This window comes from Brachyhypopomus gauderio, unplaced genomic scaffold, assembly GCF_052324685.1.
Source record: "Brachyhypopomus gauderio isolate BG-103 unplaced genomic scaffold, BGAUD_0.2 sc64, whole genome shotgun sequence".
Taxonomy (NCBI): domain Eukaryota; kingdom Metazoa; phylum Chordata; class Actinopteri; order Gymnotiformes; family Hypopomidae; genus Brachyhypopomus; species Brachyhypopomus gauderio.
Genome location: NW_027506885.1, coordinates 1,928,040 through 1,947,879, shown reverse-complemented (window position 1 = coordinate 1,947,879; position 19,840 = coordinate 1,928,040). Strand labels below are relative to the sequence as shown.

The 19,840-nt window shown below is 46.6% G+C and overlaps 1 protein-coding gene across 5 annotated transcripts in view; it reads left to right on the top strand.

Moving 5' to 3' along the window:
• The first annotated feature begins 1,261 nt into the window (after positions 1-1,261).
• Positions 1,262-19,840, top strand: part of mapk10 (mitogen-activated protein kinase 10) — an 81,303-nt gene continuing 62,724 nt past the window's right edge. For 3 of the 5 annotated variants that reach the window (XM_076988820.1, XM_076988819.1, XM_076988821.1), the window contains exon 1: positions 1,265-1,502. In XM_076988820.1, coding sequence (XP_076844935.1) covers positions 1,500-1,502 — 3 coding nt within the window. In that variant the 5' untranslated portion in view covers positions 1,265-1,499. Of the gene's footprint in view, positions 1,503-19,840 lie in introns of all 5 variants that reach the window. The other 2 variants (XM_076988822.1, XM_076988818.1) reach the window with 2 other exon arrangements.

The window sequence follows — 19,840 nt, the reverse complement described above, 5'->3', positions numbered from 1 at the left end:
TCTGAACGCCCACCGCAACTAAACGTCCAGCATCTCCTCCGAGTTCTTCAGCTGGTGGTGACCGTGCGTGTGGAGTCCACCACATGTGAACGCTCCAGTTTCACAGATGGTCTTCTCCATGCATCCACACATCAGACTGGGTGTGATTGGTTGTGGTGAACATAGTGGGCGTGGCCTGGAAAGACACGCCCCTATAATGTAGTGGTGGGTGGAGCTGAACACCTGCTGAACACCTGATGTTTTTGATACAGCAGCCACACAGTCTGTAAGCTGTAGTCCACTCCAAGCACGTCTATCACACTGGGAGGCCGTGGCCCGACTGCACTGGAGTGTTCTGTGTGCTGTCAGAACTGGCCTGGTTTTGACTACAGAGCTGGTGTTAGCTGAATGCTTTAAATATACATTTAGACTGTAAATGCTTATGCAAACACTTTAATGAACACCATGTGAACTGATATATATGCAGATATATACCTACACACAGAATGTGCACACGACATGGCCCCCTTTTAAAAGCAGGTCATTCATTAAAGAGGACACTGGGAACACAGATGTGAGGAGAACAGGAGGTCTCACCATTGGTCAGTTAAACCCAGAAGGCGCAGGTCTGACTGTAAATGGACGGGACCGGTACCGGTAGAGTACGTGGACCAGTAAACGAAAGAAAACTGATCACGTGAGCTGTAGATAGAATGAAAATTAACCCCTGAAAATTAATGTGGAAAAATAATACAATTCTGGAGTTAAAATAAAGTAAAACAACAGAGTGTTAACAGTCTCATATGCCATATTAGAGGTTTGCTCTATGAAGACATTAGCTTACAGTTCAGTACGTATCACGCTGAACAAATAACCAAATGTAGTTCAGGAAGCGTACAGGCAGTCAGCACCTCCAGTGTCTCATTTTACGTATTGTGGGCTATTATATATTGTTTAGTATTTATTTCGTTATCAACACTTCCCTGAAAACAAGAGTCCAGGAACAAAGGATGACCGGGCCTGCAACAGTGGACGCGTATCTTAATAAGAAATAAATAATAGAATATTTTCTATCAAAATAATAAAGAAAAACAGAAACTCTTCTTAGTCTACGACTCGGTCGGACCGCGATGTTTCGTCCCCGGTTCTTCCTTCCCCGGTCCGGTCACGTGCGCGTGAGATCGCCGCAATCCACCGTAACCGGCAGGCGGCCCGGAGGGACACGGCGTTCCGTTCTGACGTCACGCGCGCTCCCTTCGGTTGCCACGGCAACACCGTTTCCCCGAACCCCCGTGCCCGTGACTCCGCTACGATGGTGCAGGCAGCATCTTGCAGTGCGATGGTCGCGAGACGGTGAGCTCTCTCGGCGCGCGCTCATCTTTCTGGTTCTACCGTCGTTTGTTTGTTTACGCCCGTGATCTCCAGACTCGCCGTGGTCCTTCAATGTAGCCCCGACGGAGCTTTGCGTTTATCTTTTGAATAAGACAAGTGGCCGGACCGGGATCAGGACCTTGCGCGGAATGGTAGGTGATGTTGGAGATGTTTGAGATGTTTGGTGCGGAGCTGCGTGGAAGGGTGTTGTAGGTGCTGTAGGTGTTGTAGGGTGTTTTAGGGTGGGGTGGTGGATATTGATCGCTGCGAAGGTTACGGAAGTCGTCTGCTGGAGCCTTATGCATTCAGAACAAAAGGACGGTGGGAATTACGGATGAATTCTGATTGTTAGTCCGCGTGAACACGTCCGACGGCCAGAAACGTGCCGTGATCTCCCCGGATCTGAGAGCCGTCCAGGCGGCTCGGACGGGTCGGTGCGATGGAGGTCCGGGCTGTTTTCCTGCATCAGTGAGCAGCGTCCTCCATTCAGCCCGGCCGACATTTCACAACAGTGAATCACGCAGCCTGGACCGAGAGGTCACCGATAACTGAGACAGAAACACACGCTTATGCGCTTGATCTCTTTAATTCATGCATTAATACGTCTTCCTTGGTTTGCTGTAACGGCCACACTAACGTGCCCGCAGGGCGTCACTCTCACGGTGGTCTGTGATCTAATGTGCAGACGGCCGCGCTCGGAGAGACGCGCTTGGCCCGCTGCGCGTGGTTATGCGCGAGCGCACCGCCCGTTCGGGCAAGGATCCTCGCGCTGCGGCGCGCCTGGCGCGCGCCCGTTCGGGCAAGGATGCTCGCGCTGCGGCGCGCCTGGCGCGCGCCCGTTCGTGCAGGATCCTCGCGCTGCGGCGCGCCTGGCGCGCGCTCTCCCGTCTCTTTATTCCCAGAGACTGTCGATGCGCACGAGCGTCGTGTGGTTACAATGATCTCAGAGGAGGGACGAGAATACACACACATATATACATATATAGATATATATATGTAGAAGAATTCAGTTGATGTGTATCATTCATTCATAGTACTTTTGCTGCCTCGAGTTTAAAATCAAGACCGATTAGTCTCGATATGAATGTTAGTCCAATAAAAAGATGGTGTTATTGGTTTAGCTCGGCTAATACTAACACGGTTTGGTTTAGGCCTGTGGGAGAATATGGGATTATGCTGCGTTTATGTGTTTAATAGCGGACCTGTATTTGAACGCAGAATAAATATTTAACAGGTTTTCTTGACGAACACGCGCAAGCTTAAAGAAAATGAATTTTACACTTTGTCCTTTTAATGGCTATTTTAAACGAAGGAAACATGGATCACTGTGTTAAAACGGGCCGGTTCCTGCTGGGGTTCTCCTGACTTTGGCCGTGAGGGAGTCCAGTGCAAACACACGCCTCTCCGCCGAAGCATGGACACATGTATGATCTCTGTAGCGCTCTCCCCTCCAAGCAGTTTACGCACTTGTTTATAATAAAAAAACAGAAACAGCGCGGTGAAAGTCAGATTAGAAACATATGAGGCTTGCACACAGATCTGCACACAGGTCTGCACACAGGTCTACACACAGGTCTGCACACAGGTCTGGTCGGACTGCGCACACTGACGGTGTGATGCGCCACTCCGCCAAGAATGGGGACACTTCATGCAGCCTAATATACACACTATTCTTTTATTTTGTTCTGAGCTTGCCCATAACAGGCAGAAGGTCAATAGTACTTAGGTCAAAGGTCACTACCGCAGTTTAAAAGCTGGAGTGCATGATGGCTCGAATGGCTCTTTATGAATTATTAAAAAGACGGTCTCGTGAAGGCGGCGTTTCTTAATGCGCGCGGCTCTGGTTTATACGCAAACAGTCACCCTCAGTACACCGACCTCCGGCTCGAGGGATGGACTTGTTTTCTCGGGCAAACCATAATGGACTTCAGACTAGCAGTGCACGCCAGCCGGGCGTCCACGCCCCCTCCTCCATCCGCCCCTCATCTTCCTCCCTCCGCCCCTCATCTTCCTCCTATATCCGCCCCTCAACTTCGAAGGGATCTGTACGACGTTATGCGCTCAGAATATTGACCGTGTTCGTTCATTATAAATTGACATTCTTTAAAATGAGCAATACAACACTCTAGGTTTGTGTCTGTTTTGTAGTTGTTTTTATATAGTAAGGCGTTTAATTATTAATTGCAAGAGATGTAACTCCATATCTGGCATGTGGACCAGGGCATCTTTGAGACCACGGACACAGAACCACTAACCAATAACATACTGGACTAGACAATAGTGTAAAAGAAGATATTACAGCAGTATTGTATCTGAAAGCATTTTGATATTGTTTTAGGCTCATACACTCTCATAATTTAGCTTTTTATTACATCATATTTAACCCAGTTCTATGATTATGTTAGTGAAGATTTATTATTGTTTGCATAATTTAGCCTCAGTGGACTGTGGTTGCCAGTTCCTCTTGCTTTGCTTGCATTGTGTTTATTTGACAGTGTTGGAAGGCGTCCTTAGAGTGACTCATATATTTCTCATTGTGACAGTATGTTTGATTACTGGGAATCAAACCCACAACCTTGGTGTAACCAGAACATAACCAGAATCTTACACAGCCTGTTTTAAAACATTAAACATGCAACATGCTATAAGGTAGTGCTCTCGTGTTCATGAGTTATACTTTTAAGTACCTACCCTAATAAACAGCAATATTTTCAGATCATATCACCCACCCCACAGAAGTCATGTTTAGTTGAGATCTTGGTCAGTCATTCTTAACCTTGTAATCTTAGTCTGACTTGTACTAGGACTAGCGTTCAAGGGCTGGCCAGATAAGGATCTGACATCATTAAGTATATTTTTGAATGAGGCCTGAAATAAAAGATGGACCCTTTAACACATAATTTTAGACCTCATTCTAGAAAGATCTCACTCTAGACCACTTTCTAGAGATATCTCATTCTAGACATTTCAGATCTCATTCTAGAGTGTTATCGTTCTGCATCTTGTTCTATAGCTTGTTCTAGAGAGAGATGGAGCTTTGGATATACACTAATGTGGTGGAGCTCCAGATATACACTAATGTGGTGGAGCTCCAGATACGCTCTAGTGTGGTGGAGCTCCAGATATACACCAATGTGGTGGAGCTCCAGATATACTCTAGTGTGGTGGAGCTCCAGATTCGCTCTAGTGTGGTGGAGCTCCAGATACACTCTAATGTGGTGGAGCTCCAGATACACTCTAGTGTGGTGGAGCTCCAGATACACTCTAGTGTGGTGGAGCTCCAGATATACTCTAGTGTGGTGGAGCTCCAGATACGCTCTAGTGTGGTGGAGCTCCAGATACGCTCTAGTGTGGTGGAGCTCCAGATACGCTCTAGTGTGGTGGAGCTCCAGATACGCTCTAGTGTGGTGGAGCTCCAGATATGCTCTAGTGTGGTGGAGCTCCAGATATACACTAATGTGGTGGAGCTCCAGATATACTCTAATGTGGTGGAGCTCTAGATATACTCTAATGTGGTGGAGCTCGAGATATACTCTAGTGTGGTGGAGTTCCAGATATACTCTAGTGTGGTGGAGTTCCAGATATACTCTAGTGTGGTGGAGCTCCAGATATACTCTAGTGTGGTGGAGCTCCAGATATACTCTAGTGTGGTGGAGCTCCAGATTCGCTCTAGTGTGGTGGAGCTCCAGATACACTCTAATGTGGTGGAGCTCCAGATACACTCTAGTGTGGTGGAGCTCCAGATACACTCTAGTGTGGTGGAGCTCCAGATATACTCTAGTGTGGTGGAGCTCCAGATATACACTAGTGTGGTGGAGCTCCAGATACGCTCTAGTGTGGTGGAGCTCCAGATACGCTCTAGTGTGGTGGAGCTCCAGATATGCTCTAGTGTGGTGGAGCTCCAGATATGCTCTAGTGTGGTGGAGCTCCAGATATGCTCTAGTGTGGTGGAGCTCCAGATATACACTAATGTGGTGGAGCTCCAGATATACTCTAATGTGGTGGAGCTCTAGATATACTCTAATGTGGTGGAGCTCGAGATATACTCTAGTGTGGTGGAGTTCCAGATATACTCTAGTGTGGTGGAGTTCCAGATATACTCTAGTGTGGTGGAGCTCCAGATATACTCTAGTGTGGTGGAGCTCCAGATATACTCTAGTGTGGTGGAGCTCCAGATATACTCTAATGTGGTGGAGCTCTAGATATACTCTAGTGTGGTGGCGCTCCAGATATACTCTAGTGTGGTGGAGTTCCAGATATACTCTAGTGTGGTGGAGTTCCAGATATACTCTAGTGTGGTGGAGCTCCAGATATACTCTAGTGTGGTGGAGCTCCAGATATACACTAACGGGGTGGTGCTCCAGATATACTCTAGTGTGGTGGAGCTCCAGATATACTCTAGTGTGTTGGTGCTCCAGATATACTCTAGTGTGGTGGAGTTCCAGATACGCTCTAGTCTGGTGGAGCTTTAATGTAAGACCAGTTTTCCATCTGCGGTTACCTGTCCTGAAATCATGGTAGGTGGGCCTGGGGTAAATTCGTTTCTTAATAGAAGTGTCAATGGAAAAGAATCTCATGTCTGTGTTATTGGCTGTCTGAACACTATGTTAGGTTCATTTTAAATGGCCAGTTGAGTAATTTCCCATCACTTAGCATGAGCTACTGACAGTTAGGCTATTTCCACTGACCGTTCATAATAGAGCATTGGATGGATGATGTAAGAAGCTTCTTAGTGAGAAATGGCTGATGTCTCTAGAATCCTGAACGTGAGAAAACACGTGAGAAAACACGGCCCTTCTCTTGTGCAGCTCTCTGGTCACTCTGGGAGTCTGAGTTGTTTTATTCAGGGATTATGTGCAGATGTGATTCATGGAAATCCATATCCATAATTTCCAATTTTCTCTGTTCCAGGAAAGCCATTTGTTGAGAAGCTGTGTTTCTTATGGAAAACAGAAAAACAAATAAAATGGATCTATGTGGACATGGTCCACGCAGGAGGGGCAGAAGGGGCAGGAGGGGCAAGAGGGGAATCCACCCCTGAGCTTTTTCACACCATATGGTTGATGCTTTTTCCTGGGAGCTGGTGGAATGTTGAGCAGGTGGTGTTTGGCACTGGTGTTCAGAATGGTGAACCAGCTCTCTGAATGTGTTAGGGGTTTGTAGGGACTGGTATCACTACATCACTACTGGTATCACTACATCACTACTGGCATCACTACATCACTACTGGCATCACTACATCACTACTGGCATCACTACTGGCATCACTACTGGTATCACTACATCACTACTGGCATCACTACATCACTACTGGCATCACTACTGGCATCACTACTGGTATCACTACTGGCATCACTACTGGTATCACTACATCACTACTGGCATCACTACATCACTACTGGTATCACTACATCACTACATCACTACTGGCATCACACCATCACTACTGGTATCACTACATCACTACTGGCATCACTACATCACTACTGGTATTACTACATCACTACTGGCATCACTACATCACTACTGGTATCACTACATCACTACTGGCATCACTACATCACTACTGGCATCACTACTAGCATCACTACTGGCATCACTACATCACTACTGGCATCACTACATCACTACTGGCATCACTACATCACTACTGGCATCACACCATCACTACTGGTATCACTACATCACTACTGGTATCACTACATCACTACTGGCATCACTACATCACTACTGGTATCACTACATCACTACTGGCATCACTACATCACTACTGACATCACTACATCACTACTAGCATCACTACTGGCATCACTACTGGCATCACTACATCACTACAGGCATCACTACATCACTACTGGTATCACTACATCACTACTGGCATCACTACATCACTACTGGTATCACTACTGGCATCACTACTGGCATCACTACTGGTATCACTACATCACTACTGGTATCACTACATCACTACTGGCATCACTACATCACTACTGGCATCACTACATCACTACTGGCATCACTTGGTAGTATGTGCTCACCGCCATGCAGGAGCTCTTCACATTATTATGTGCATACCACAACTCCAGTACTTTCCTGAAAATGACCTGATCCCAGAACAGGTTGGGTGGAACCCAGAAACGTCAGGGTGAGATTCACAGGTCTCATGCTAGCACAGGTCTCAGGTCAGTTATTAAACACCAGATTATGGAGCTTCTACTTCAGCAGGTCAGAACGAACCATCTTCATGTTCAGTCACGTGTCCCTCTGTTTTCCTGCTTTCTCTGGGTTAACTTGATTCATTTTGTAGCAGTTTAGCCATCAGCAAGGTTGTTTATTGTTGTAGGAGACTCAGGGGTGAATTTATTAATATAAGAATAGATCAGAACTTCAGTACTGAAGCATTAAACATTGGTAACTATGGTAACTTCTCTTGGTTTGAGTTTTTCTAGAGGATCTGCACTTTTGAATCTGGTACTGGGTGATGTTCACGTGTGTGATGGATAGTGTCATTTGTTGGTCATTAAAGCAATGTGGAATGACAAGGTGCTCATTATAAGATTAATTATATAGGAAGAGTAGAGTGGCCTGGGGCTGAACTGCCCACACACACACACACACACACACACACACACACACACACACACACACACACACACACACACACACACACACACACAAATATACACACGCCCTGCCAACATGATCATTCCCCTGGTAGAACTGAAGGTGCTTCCTGTGTGATAATCCATCACTGTATCGATGGTGATCTGTTCCTGTGGAGTGGTCTCCTCTTCCTGTTCTTGTGTCCATGTGTGCTCCTCTCTGTGCTCCTCCAGGAGTGATGTGTGCTCCTCTCTGTGCTCCTCCAGGAGTGATGTGTGCTCCTCTCTGTGCTCCTCCAGGAGTGATGTGTGCTCCTCTCTCCTCTCTGTGCTCCTCCAGGAGTGATGTGTGCTCCTCTCTCCTGTCTGTGCTCCTCCAGGAGTGATGTGTGCTCCTCTCTCCTCTCTGTGCTCCTCCAGGAGTGATGTGTGCTCCTCTCTCCTCTCTGTACTCCTCCAAGAGTGATGTGTGCTCCTCTCTCCTGTCTGTGCTCCTCCAGGAGTGATGTGTGCTCCTCTCTGTGCTCCTCCAGGAGTGATGTGTGCTCCTCTCTCCTCTCTGTGCTCCTCCAGGAGTGATGTGTGCTCCTCTCTCCTCTCTGTACTCCTCCAGGAGTGATGTGTGCTCCTCTCTCCTCTCTGTACTCCTCCAGGAGTGATGTGTGCTCCTCTCTCCTCTCTGTACTCCTCCAGGAGTGATGTGTGCTCCTGACTGCTGATACCAGCCATCGTCCACCCAGAGCTCTAAGTGTCCAAGTGCCTGATGGGCTGATGGGGCCCCATTAGAGATGTGCTGAACAATTTGGAGAGAATCCCTTTCTCTCTCTCCCTCTATTTCTCTCACTTTCGCCCTCTCTCTGTCCTTCTCTCTCACTCTTTGTAGCTCTCTCACTCTCTGCCTCTCTCTCTCTATCTCTCTCTTTCCCTCTCTCCATCTCTCACTCTTTCTCTTTGACTTTCTTTCTATCTCATCTAATATAGCACTCTAAGACCACATGTGACATGAGTTTATGTGGGTTTATAATAGTTAGAATGTCAACTAGGATTTAAAGACTGAGTCCTGTAGTTTAAAAGCTACTATTCTATATGATCTAATATTGCCTAAGAACCCAATATCGATGTGTAACTCAATCTCTTCTAGTGCTTGGCAGCAGTGTTGCTCTGAAGAACCTTCCTGGGGCGATATTTCACCGCTGCCTCTTTATTTGTTAGTCATCAGTTGCTGCTGGATACATGAAGGTTTTTAAGAGATTCTTGTGCTTGTGTTTGTCGTGGGTCTTTCATGACTGTACAAACACATTCTCACTACATTCTCGAGTTTTGGGGGGGTAATCATTTACGAGATTGTTCAAAACATCACAGGATCTTTTCTAAGACGGGGCTAACTGAAGCTAGTGAGCCTTATAGCATGTTGGGATGTGTGTGTGTGTGTGTGTGTGTGTGTGTGTGTGTGTGTGTGTGGACCAACACAACCACAAACATTCTGTTCTTGCCTGGCAATTTATAAAAAACACCAACACTGTACCAATAAAATGAACCTATGTAAAAGTAACAAGACATTTAATAAATAACCCAATTTATAATTTTTCTGAACTCTGTTATAAATTTAATACATTTTACAAATGGTGGACTGTTTGGCACAGTTTCGTAATATTGGTTTATAGAAATATCAGATCTGTAGTAGTAGTGACTCCACTACCTCTGAACCAATCATTAGGGACCAACACTTATCTAAAGGGTTTTAAAGAGAACGAATGGACACTTTATCTGTGCGTGTGTTTGTATGTACACTCAAATGAGGGAGTGTGTGTGTGTGTGTGTGTGTGTTATGTATTGCTTCCACCATCAGCCCAGAGAGGAGACTCCCTGAAGGACAGGAGTGATGTTTCTGTCGCTATGGCTCACCTGGTGGTGCAGTCCAAACACAACTCCAGCAGCTTGGCATTGTGGGTGCAGTTCTCACGTCCACCACTGGCATTGTGGGTGCAGTTCTCACGTCCACCACTGGCATTGTGGGTGCAGTTCTCACGTCCACCACTGGCATTGTGGGTGCAGTTCTCAGGTCTCTCATGTGAGACGTACTCTGTTCTGCATACGAGCATCTGCCAAGCAGAGAAAATGTAAAAGCGTTAAGACCTGGTTGAATCAGAGGTTAGCATTAGCATTGGGTAGTAGCCTTGTGTATGATCTGAGGTTGGTTAGCATAGGGCTGTTTATAATCTGCAAAGCAAAAATGAATGACAAAGCCTCATCCAAGATATAATTGGGAATTATAAAGGTGTTGCAGACAACAAGGCTTTGGGTCAGTATGTGCTCTGGAGTTAGATGTCTGAGCTGGTGTCCAGTGTCCCCAGTGGAGATGGTTGGTCTGGGCGTCCAAGAAACTGCCCCCTAAAAGGCTTTTAAAACATTTACCCCAGGTAGTAATGAGGGAGTAATGAGAAAGTGAGGAAGAGAAAGGTGAGGATGGAGAGAGAGTGAGAGAGGGGGAGAGAGGGAGGGAGAAAAAGGGAGGGATGGAGAGGGAGTGAGAGAGGGGGAGAGAGGGGTGAGAGAGGGAGGGATGGAGAGAGAGGGAGGGAGAGAAAGGGAGGGATGGAGAGAGAGTGAGGGAGAAAGGGAGAGAGAGGGGGAGATACGGAGAGGGAGGGATAGAGAGAGTCAGAACAGCTTGAAGGCTTGAGGGCTTGAGGAGTGACTGGTTTTACTGACTAAGGAGGATGGAGAGAGAGGGAGAGAGAGAGGGGGGAGGGGGAAGAGAGAGAGGGGAACAGAGAGAGAGAGAGAGAGAGGGAGGGGGAGAGAAGGGATGAATGAACAAGCTTGTGCAGTGCATTTTACTGAGAACTGCAGAATCAGCACATTACTTGTGTGTGTGTGTGTGTGTGTGTGTGTGTGTGTGTGTGTGTGTGTGTGTTTCTTTTGTGAGAATAAAATATAAACTTTCATATTTATACACATTTTTTCTGCTCTGCAAGAAAGGATTGAAAGCTTCTAAAGACAGCTTTGACTTTCTATTAGCGTAAGTGGTCTGTAGCTGCAGTACCAATACAATGGGAGAACAGAGCAGGAAGCGTTGAACAGAGGATCAGAGGACGTCCTGGAGGTGGGGCTTGAACCGGCAACCTTCTGATTATTAGCTGAGTACCTTAACCACTCAGCTATCACAGGGCCTTCAGGAGATCCCTCCCTGCTGTGAGGGGATGGTGTAATGCCCAGTGTGAACCCCAGCTGAGGGCCAGGGGGCGTGGCCAAGGGGGTGTAGCCCAGTATGAATGTGGGAGGGACACATGGACGTGTGAGGGACCGCCCCCTGAAGGGGAGGGTGATGTAATGTAGACACCCACCCCCTGACGGAGACGGTGGTGTGACGGAGACACACACAGGTGGACGGAGACACACACAGGTGGACGGAGACACACACAGGTGGACGCGTCCTCTGGCTGCTGTGTCAGGGAGCTGGCTCTTTGGTCTGGGGGTCAGAGGTCATGTTTTTCTCTGGGAGTTTAAGACTGGGCGTGGTCACTGTCTTCAGCCTTCGTCACACACCTGTTCAGCAGTTAGTTTACCTGTGTCACCTGAATCATTTAGGAGTGTATCTGAATAATTTATTTTTCAACTAACCCTGAAAGGAAAGATTTGAATAGTTTTACGCAAAACTGAGATGAATTGAGTGACTCTGTGTGTCTCTTCTCTCTCTCTCTCTCTCTCTCTCTCTCTCCCTCTCTCTCTCTCTCTTTCTCTCTCTCTCTCTTTCTCTCTCTCTCTCTTCTCTCTCTCTCTCTCTCTCTCTCTCTCTCTTTCTCTCTCTCTCTCTCTCTCTTTCTCTCTCTCTCTCTCTCTCTCTCTCTCTCTCCGTCTGTCTGTCTCTCTCTCACTCTCTTTTCCTCTCAGTTCAGCTCAATTCTAAACAAAGTAGCTTTATTGGCATTTATGCATGAGGTAAAATTTTGCCAAAGCAATAGTTCAAAGTAATAAAATAATAGTTCAATTATTATTTCTCTCTGTTACTCTCTCTCTTCCTTCCTTCCTCTCTCTCACATTCTCTCTCTCTCATCCCCCTCTCTCTGTCTATTCTTCCAGGTCTGTTCTGAATAACAGGTAGACACTACAGTATTATTGCAGCAGTCTGCTGTCAGTGATGAGCACCCATATTAACACACACACACACACACACACACACACACACACACACACACACACACACACACACACACACACACACACACACACTAAACTGCTCTGTGTGTCTGTACTGAGGGGTAGTGGCTGTGGTGTGGTGTGACCTACTCTGAATTACCTACTAAATCAAACCCAATAGAACTAGGTCTTCAGTTAGATTAGTATTACTGTGTGTGTAATACAGAGCTCTACATTTTGACACACTACACACACACACACACACACACACACACACACACACACACACACACACAGGTGTTATTTTTTCTCCTTCTGAGGACAGATTGGTCGGCATATCTTCAACAAAGTAAAGTAGAACACAGATCCCACCAGCAGGAGGACTGAAACAGAGAGAGAGAGAGCGGAGGATAAAGAGAGGTAAGATAGAGGTGGAGAGGGAGGGAGAGAAAGAGGGGGAAGGGAAAAGAGGGAGGGAAGAGAGATAGGAGTGGTGAGGAGGGAATGATTGCAGAGGTAAGAGGAGAAGAGGATAAAATGAAGATTTATGGTCTCTGCAGCACCACGGACAGCGACAGGAAGTGAGTGGAGGTGTGTAGTCACGGCTATAATGTGATAGATACGCACCGCCTTTAAACGGAGCAGAAAACAGCCAAAATAACAACACGCACACAACCACTCGTGCACGCATACTTGCTTACGGGTACGCACACGTTCACATGTACATGGTGAACTCCTTCGTGTTATCAGGCACTTGTGCACACCGTGTGTGTTTTAAATGTAGTGGAAAACACGGAGAGGAGAGTGAAAGACAGATAGAGATAGAGGAGACGCTGGTCTCCTGCCCAGGACGCCAGCGTGGTGCTGCAGAGACACGCGAGGGTTACTCAGAACCGCCCGAGCCGAGCGGGACACATAGAGTGGTTCACAGGACACAGATGAGAGCAGGACAAAGAGCAAGATAGTGGACAACATCACCTGGACAGGTGTAGAAGACACGGATGAAACATGGACAGTGTGGCCGTACCAGCAGTGACAGGACGACAGCAGGCAGCTCTGTCACACACCGGCACCTTATATAAGACACACCCACTGCTTCCTGGGACTTAGATGATGCAATTCTCAGCTTTACTTGATGCGAAGCACTCCAGGGTAGGCGGGCCGGCACGAAGAAGTGGGCGGGGTCCAAGTAAATGAGGTGCTGTCAGGCAGGGTGTGTGTGTGTGTGCGCGCGTGCCATGTTTCAAGCCAGTACAAAATGCCGCACTATGACGTCCAAGAACCGTGTGTGTTTTCAGCCCAGCTTTCAGAAGTGTGGTACACTATGTCCTGTCATTGACAAACAATGATCAAATAATTATGACACTTAGCCAGTAAATAGATACGGTTCTAGAACATATAGGGCTCTTTATGACTACTGACAATTCTAGAACATCTTGGGCTCTCTGTGATTATTGATGGTTCTGGAACATCTAGGTCATTTTCTGATTATTGAGTGTTCTAGAACATCTACGTGTCTTTATGACTACTGACAATTCTAGAACATCTAGGCCCCTTTATCGTGTCTAATTTATAGCCTCTTTATGATGTCTATTTTAAGTAGCTACACCCTTCCGCCCACCATCTGTACATGAGGAGATAGGACAGGAAGGTGTTAACTCACAATACGCAAGTCTGTTGTTCCACAGTCTTTCCAGAGCTAAGCAGTAACGAACAAACACAAATAACCTAAGACGGGTGTGCTATTTCCTAACCACTAATCCCTGGTGGTCTGTCCATACCTGATATCCTGATGGAGAAGCGGAACACACCACAGCAGATCTGTGGTAGGTGTGCACCTCCTGCAAAAGCACCCCTGTCTTTTCTTGGGTTTTACCTGGACTGCTTAATTTCCCAGTTTAGTCATTGGGTTTAACACAGTTGTAAGAAAGGCCCAATATGAATACTTAAATATATAAATATAAATATATAAGTATTATTCATCTCATAAAGCCTTTAGTGTGGCATTAAATAAGACAAACACACCTTACTTCCTTCACCTGGTTTGTCTACACCATCATTTTAGATGAGTTTGCAGCAGTAATCACACAATACAGTGTTCGCAACCTGAGATGTGGTGAACAAAAGAAAGAGGACCGGGTCTGTAGGCTTGGAAACTGCTTCTTAAGAGGAGCATAGAGGCATGTGGTGGATCCTCCTGATTGGCCCTTCACCCTCTTCCAAAAGAGAGCCGTGCTGCGATTGGTGGATCCGTGAGAGAAGGAAGCCACGTTGCTTGCACGGCGGAGTGTGTGGGAGGTCGGGATTGACATTTACTTTTGTGTGGGGAAGGTGCACTGTGTTTGTGGAGGATCAGGGAGCCTTCAGTCGCCCGCTGTGATTCTGTGGTGTGGGGGCGGAAGGGGGAGTGATTGACGGGATAATGCAGCACTCTTTTGAATTCACTTTATGAATGTTAATAGAGGGAGGAGTGGACTTCCTGTCATGTACAGATCACTCTGGAAAAGGTCAGGCTACATTCCTTAAAAACTTTGTGTAACAGAAAAGACAGGCAGGAAAAGTTTCGTATTGCTTAACTGTTGCGGGTTCATAACAGGTGCCGAGTTCAGTGACTCCGTAATTCTGAGGGTCTCTCACTGGGTGGGTGTTGCTGAGACTTGTAGAGTTGTTCTGTATGGTGAATGGTGGGTGTTCACGACCGCCATAATTCAGAGCTGTTGTTAGGTGGAGGCCTTTTAAGGAGCCATCGTCTCCTTCTCTCCTCTCTCCTCTCCTCTTCTCTCATCTCCTCTCCTCTCCTTTATCCTTTTCATTCAGAGGAGTGCCGAGGTGGGCAGTGTGTTCTCTCTCTCCCTCTCTCCTTCTCTCTTTCCCTCTCCTTCCTTTTTCTCCCTCCCTCTCTCGCTTTCCCCCCTCTCACTCCCTCCATCTCTCTCTCCCTCCCTCTCTCTCTCATTGCAGTAGCTATAAGGATTAATAGGGCTCTTCATTATGTATGTACGTGGTCAATTCAATAACATTAAATGCTTCTTTATTTCTTTGCTTCATTCAGTTGGTACTATTGAATGTTTTCATTCAGCTATATGTGTTCCTTCTCTAGATAATGTCGTTTGTATTGCAGACATGTTTTCGATGAGTTTTCTACAGGACTATTTTAACCCATGGAATTTCGATTTAGACTCCAGACAGGAGTGATGCAGGTTGATACTGAGATTCATTGGGTTTCATCTGTGTGTTGGTGATCTCAAATCTGTTAGTTTGCTGAGGACAATGTCAAATTTGTGTGATGTTGGCCTCAAACATCTCTGTGTAGATCACATTCCTAAGACCATATTCCTGAGATCACACTCCTGAGATCACACTCCTGAGATCACACTCCTGAGATCACACTCCTCAGATCACATTCCTCTGCGTCCTCCAATCGTCTTTGATTTTTATCGGGCGATTTATTTTTATTTGCTGATTACATTAAGATCTTAACGAAAGGCACCATGAACAGACGTGGCCTGGCTGATAATGATGATGATGATGATAAGTGTGGCCAGTCTGATAACCGCAGCTCAGAATCCTTCTCTTAATCCAGCCTCATGAAGGATTGGAGCAGGATTATAATGGGTACTAGGGTTGGAGCTGGATTATAATGGGAGGGGTTATAATATGGCTGGATTATAATGGGTACTAGGGTTGGAGATGGATTATGTTAGATACTTGATGTTTATGTGAGTTCTGAAGGACAGGAGACGTGACCAGTAAATCTTTTCTTGTGACCCCATCAAGTCCTTCTCTCTCTCTCGCTCATCTTTCTTTGTCCCTCTCTCTCTTTCCAGCTCTTCGTCTTTCTCTCCTCTCTCTCTCCTCTCTGTCTCTTCCACACTTCTCATTCGTTCTACTCTATTCTGTTCCTGCGTCTTGCTGCTTGGCAACACCATTTCGGTACTGTGTCGGTGTTCTTCTCAGGTAGCTGCGTTCAGTCATGTGAGCTTCCAGATCCAAACCAACAGGTTTGACTGATCGAAGGGCTTGTTTGTGATTTTTTAAACTTGTCTCTACACTGTCATCCTTGACATTATTGATCTGCTGCTGTTATCACTGGGAGTTCTTCAGATGGTCTTTAATGGTGTTGGCTTGAATGCTCTTTCTTTTTACATAAAGCATGAATCATGAATCATGTTATTTCATACTGTTTGTCTAGTTAGGTGACTATCAAGCTATGATTGGTTATATGAATGTATTTGTATGGTTCATTGAAACAATGACTTAGTGGATCACTTTGAGGGATCTGTGTGGTTCACAGTACGAGAGATCTTGGACTCTCCAGTGTCAGGCGTCTCCAGTAACATTCCCACCAACCGTGTTGAGGGTGTGTTACTACAGAGACAACACCTACATTCTGGGAATATGGAGTCCCCACGACTGTGATCTCCAGACTGGGAATAGCATAACCGACCCAGTGAATGAAGACCAGTGAACATACAGTACAGTGAGTGGGAACAGACGTGGATAGGGAGGTGGTATTCCAGTGAACATACAGTGAGTGGGAACAGACGTGGATATGGAGGTGGTATTCCAGTGAACATACAGTGAGTGGGAACAGGTGTGGATATGGAGGTGGTATTCCAGTGAACATACAGTGAGTGGGAACAGACGTGGATAGGGAGGTGGTATTCCAGTGAACATACAGTGAGTGGGAACAGGTGTGGATATGGAGGTGGTATTCTAGTGAACATACAGTGAGTGGGAACAGACATGGATATGGAGGTGGTATTCCAGTGAACATACAGTGAGTGGGAACAGGTGTGGATATGGAGGTGGTATTCCAGTGAACATACAGTGAGTGGGAACAGACGTGGATAGGGAGGTGGTATTCCAGTGAACATACAGTGAGTGGGAACAGACGTGGATATGGAGGTGGTATTCCAGTGAACATACAGTGAGTGGGAACAGGTGTGGATATGGAGGTGGTATTCCAGTGAACATACAGTGAGTGGGAACAGACGTGGATAGGGAGGTGGTATTCCAGTGAACATACAGTGAGTGGGAACAGGTGTGGATATGGAGGTGGTATTCCAGTGAACATACAGTGAGTGGGAACAGACATGGATGGTATTCCAGTGAACATACAGTGAGTGGGAACAGGTGTGGATATGGAGGTGGTATTCCAGTGAACATACAGTGAGTGGGAACAGACGTGGATAGGGAGGTGGTATTCCAGTGAACATACAGTGAGTGGGAACAGACGTGGATATGGAGGTGGTATTCCAGTGAACATACAGTGAGTGGGAACAGGTGTGGATATGGAGGTGGTATTCCAGTGAACATACAGTGAGTGGGAACAGACGTGGATATGGAGGTGGTATTCCAGTGAACATACAGTGAGTGGGAACAGACGTGGATATGGAGGTGGTATTCCAGTGAACATGCAGTGAGTGGGAACAGACGTGGATATGGAGGTGGTATTCCAGTGAACATGCAGTGAGTGGGAACAGACGTGAATATGGAGGTGGTATTCCAGTGAACATACAGTGAGTGGGAACAGACGTGAATATGGAGGTGGTATTCCAGTGAACATGCAGTGAGTGGGAACAGACGTGAATATGGAGGTGGTATTCCAGTGAACATACAGTGAGTGGGAACAGACGTGGATAGGGAGGTGGTATTCCAGTGAACATACAGTGAGTGGGAACAGACGTGGATATGGAGGTGGTATTCCAGTGAACATACAGTGAGTGGGAACAGACGTGGATATGGAGGTGGTATTCCAGTGACATACAGTGAGTGGGAACAGACGTGGATATGGAGGTGGTATTCCAGTGACATACAGTGAGTGGGAACAGACGTGGATATGGAGGTGGTATTCCAGTGAACATACAGTGAGTGGGAACAGATGTGAATATGGAGGTGGTATTCCGAGCCCAGTCTAATTTGCTTCATCCAGTCAACCATGGCGTTCAGTAGCATCTCAGTATTAGAGCCGTTTGCAGGGTCGTAGATTTATAGGACCACATTTCCGTACCCCCATAGCATTAATTAAGGTGCCGTAATTACATTTGAAGGAGCAATATGTCATTTTTACCACCCAAAAGTAGCAAATCATATTCATGAAAGTGATTATTATTATTTACCTTTTTGTCCTACGAAGAGTAGCTCAACCGGAGATGAACAATCTCTTTGTTTTTTAGTGCCCAAGTGAACCAGTTCACACTCTCCCACTGCCATATTTAAGATGGATTCACAATCTACTAGATGTCAGTATAATGGCTGTTTCATAATGTGAAGAAAAGTCATTGGAAAAATGATTTATTGCTCCTTAAAAGCAGCACGATGCCGCGTTAGTGTGCAAGACATTATGGCAAAATGACTGAACAGAGCAGAAGTGGTGAGCATCATCACGTCTGCTGAGAAGCTCGGCGCCGGGCCCAGGTGCTGACCGAGATCCTGATTGGCTTCTCTGTGTGTTTATGACTCCTCGGCTGCGTTTCGTTAAGTCCTGTGTTGAGTCAGGGCTGCTGAACGCATCCTGTCTCCTGCCTCTGACTCGGAGTCTCCTGCCTCGGCCTTTAATACCGCTCATAAAGCTTCTCAGAAGATGCATCTAATTCCTGCTGCTTACAGACTCCACAGTCTCCAGCCAACACAAACATTCCAGTGTGGACAGTTGGCTTCAGAAACAGACCAAACGAACAGGTGTGAACGGGGGAGGATGTTATAAAGACTTTCCACCAATCACAAAACAATCTGCTGGAGCATGCGGGGGCCAGTATGGTCTGGTTCACTCTTCTCTCCGTGTTAGACTTCCACTGTGTGCTGGTGTCGGGCGTACACACCTGATCAGTTCAGTGTCTGCTGGCGTCTCACTCTCTATTCAGCGATTTATTTAATGCCCTTTGGACTGAGTGCTTTGATTGTGACATTATGGAAATCTCACGTGTGTTGGTTTAACGTTTGTGTGTCATAACAAGTCTAGGGTATTCTGGCTTATTTGCCTGTTATAAAGGCATGGGAAATAATCATGTTCGCCTTACTGGTCCTGACATCTGGAGTACTGTTACTGCACTGGATTTGCATGTAAATCACAAACATCTATTATAGTTACCATGCAAGAATATGGTAATAATAACAACAACTACAACAGTAATAATAGTCCCTGTGGCTCCTGTGGGCATCTTATTCAGATGTCCTCGCTCTTCTGTGAGACACACAGTGCTCGTATTGTTGGTGTGAGTTGGGGTGTGGGGCCCTACCAAACGAGACCCAGGTGAAAGAAGCTTTTGAGAATAATCACCAGCTTACAGTAAGAAGCTGCATTTGAAATGCCAGGCAGCGTGAGTACGTGGGCACGGCTGTGCTGTTTTGTTTGGTGACATTTCGCTGAAGCTGGGCCGTGTGAAGAATGAACCATCAATAACAATACAGTTCGACCTACGCGATGTTGGCATGGAGACGTGGCGTCCAGCTGTCTCTGCTACCGACCCCCCACCACCCACCCCAACCCTACCTCCACCCCCCACAACTGCACCCTCCACCCCCCACAACTGCACCTGCTCCATGCCTGGCGTCACAATGGAAGCAGACCTCGGCTCCCGCCACCAGACACAGATCAGGTCCTCTTGAGGACCGGTAATATTTAATGATCTGCTGGTCCTCATCAGTAAACCAGACACCGACGCTGACACACACACACACACACACACACACACACACACACACACACACACACACACACACACACACACACACAGTGAGGCAGA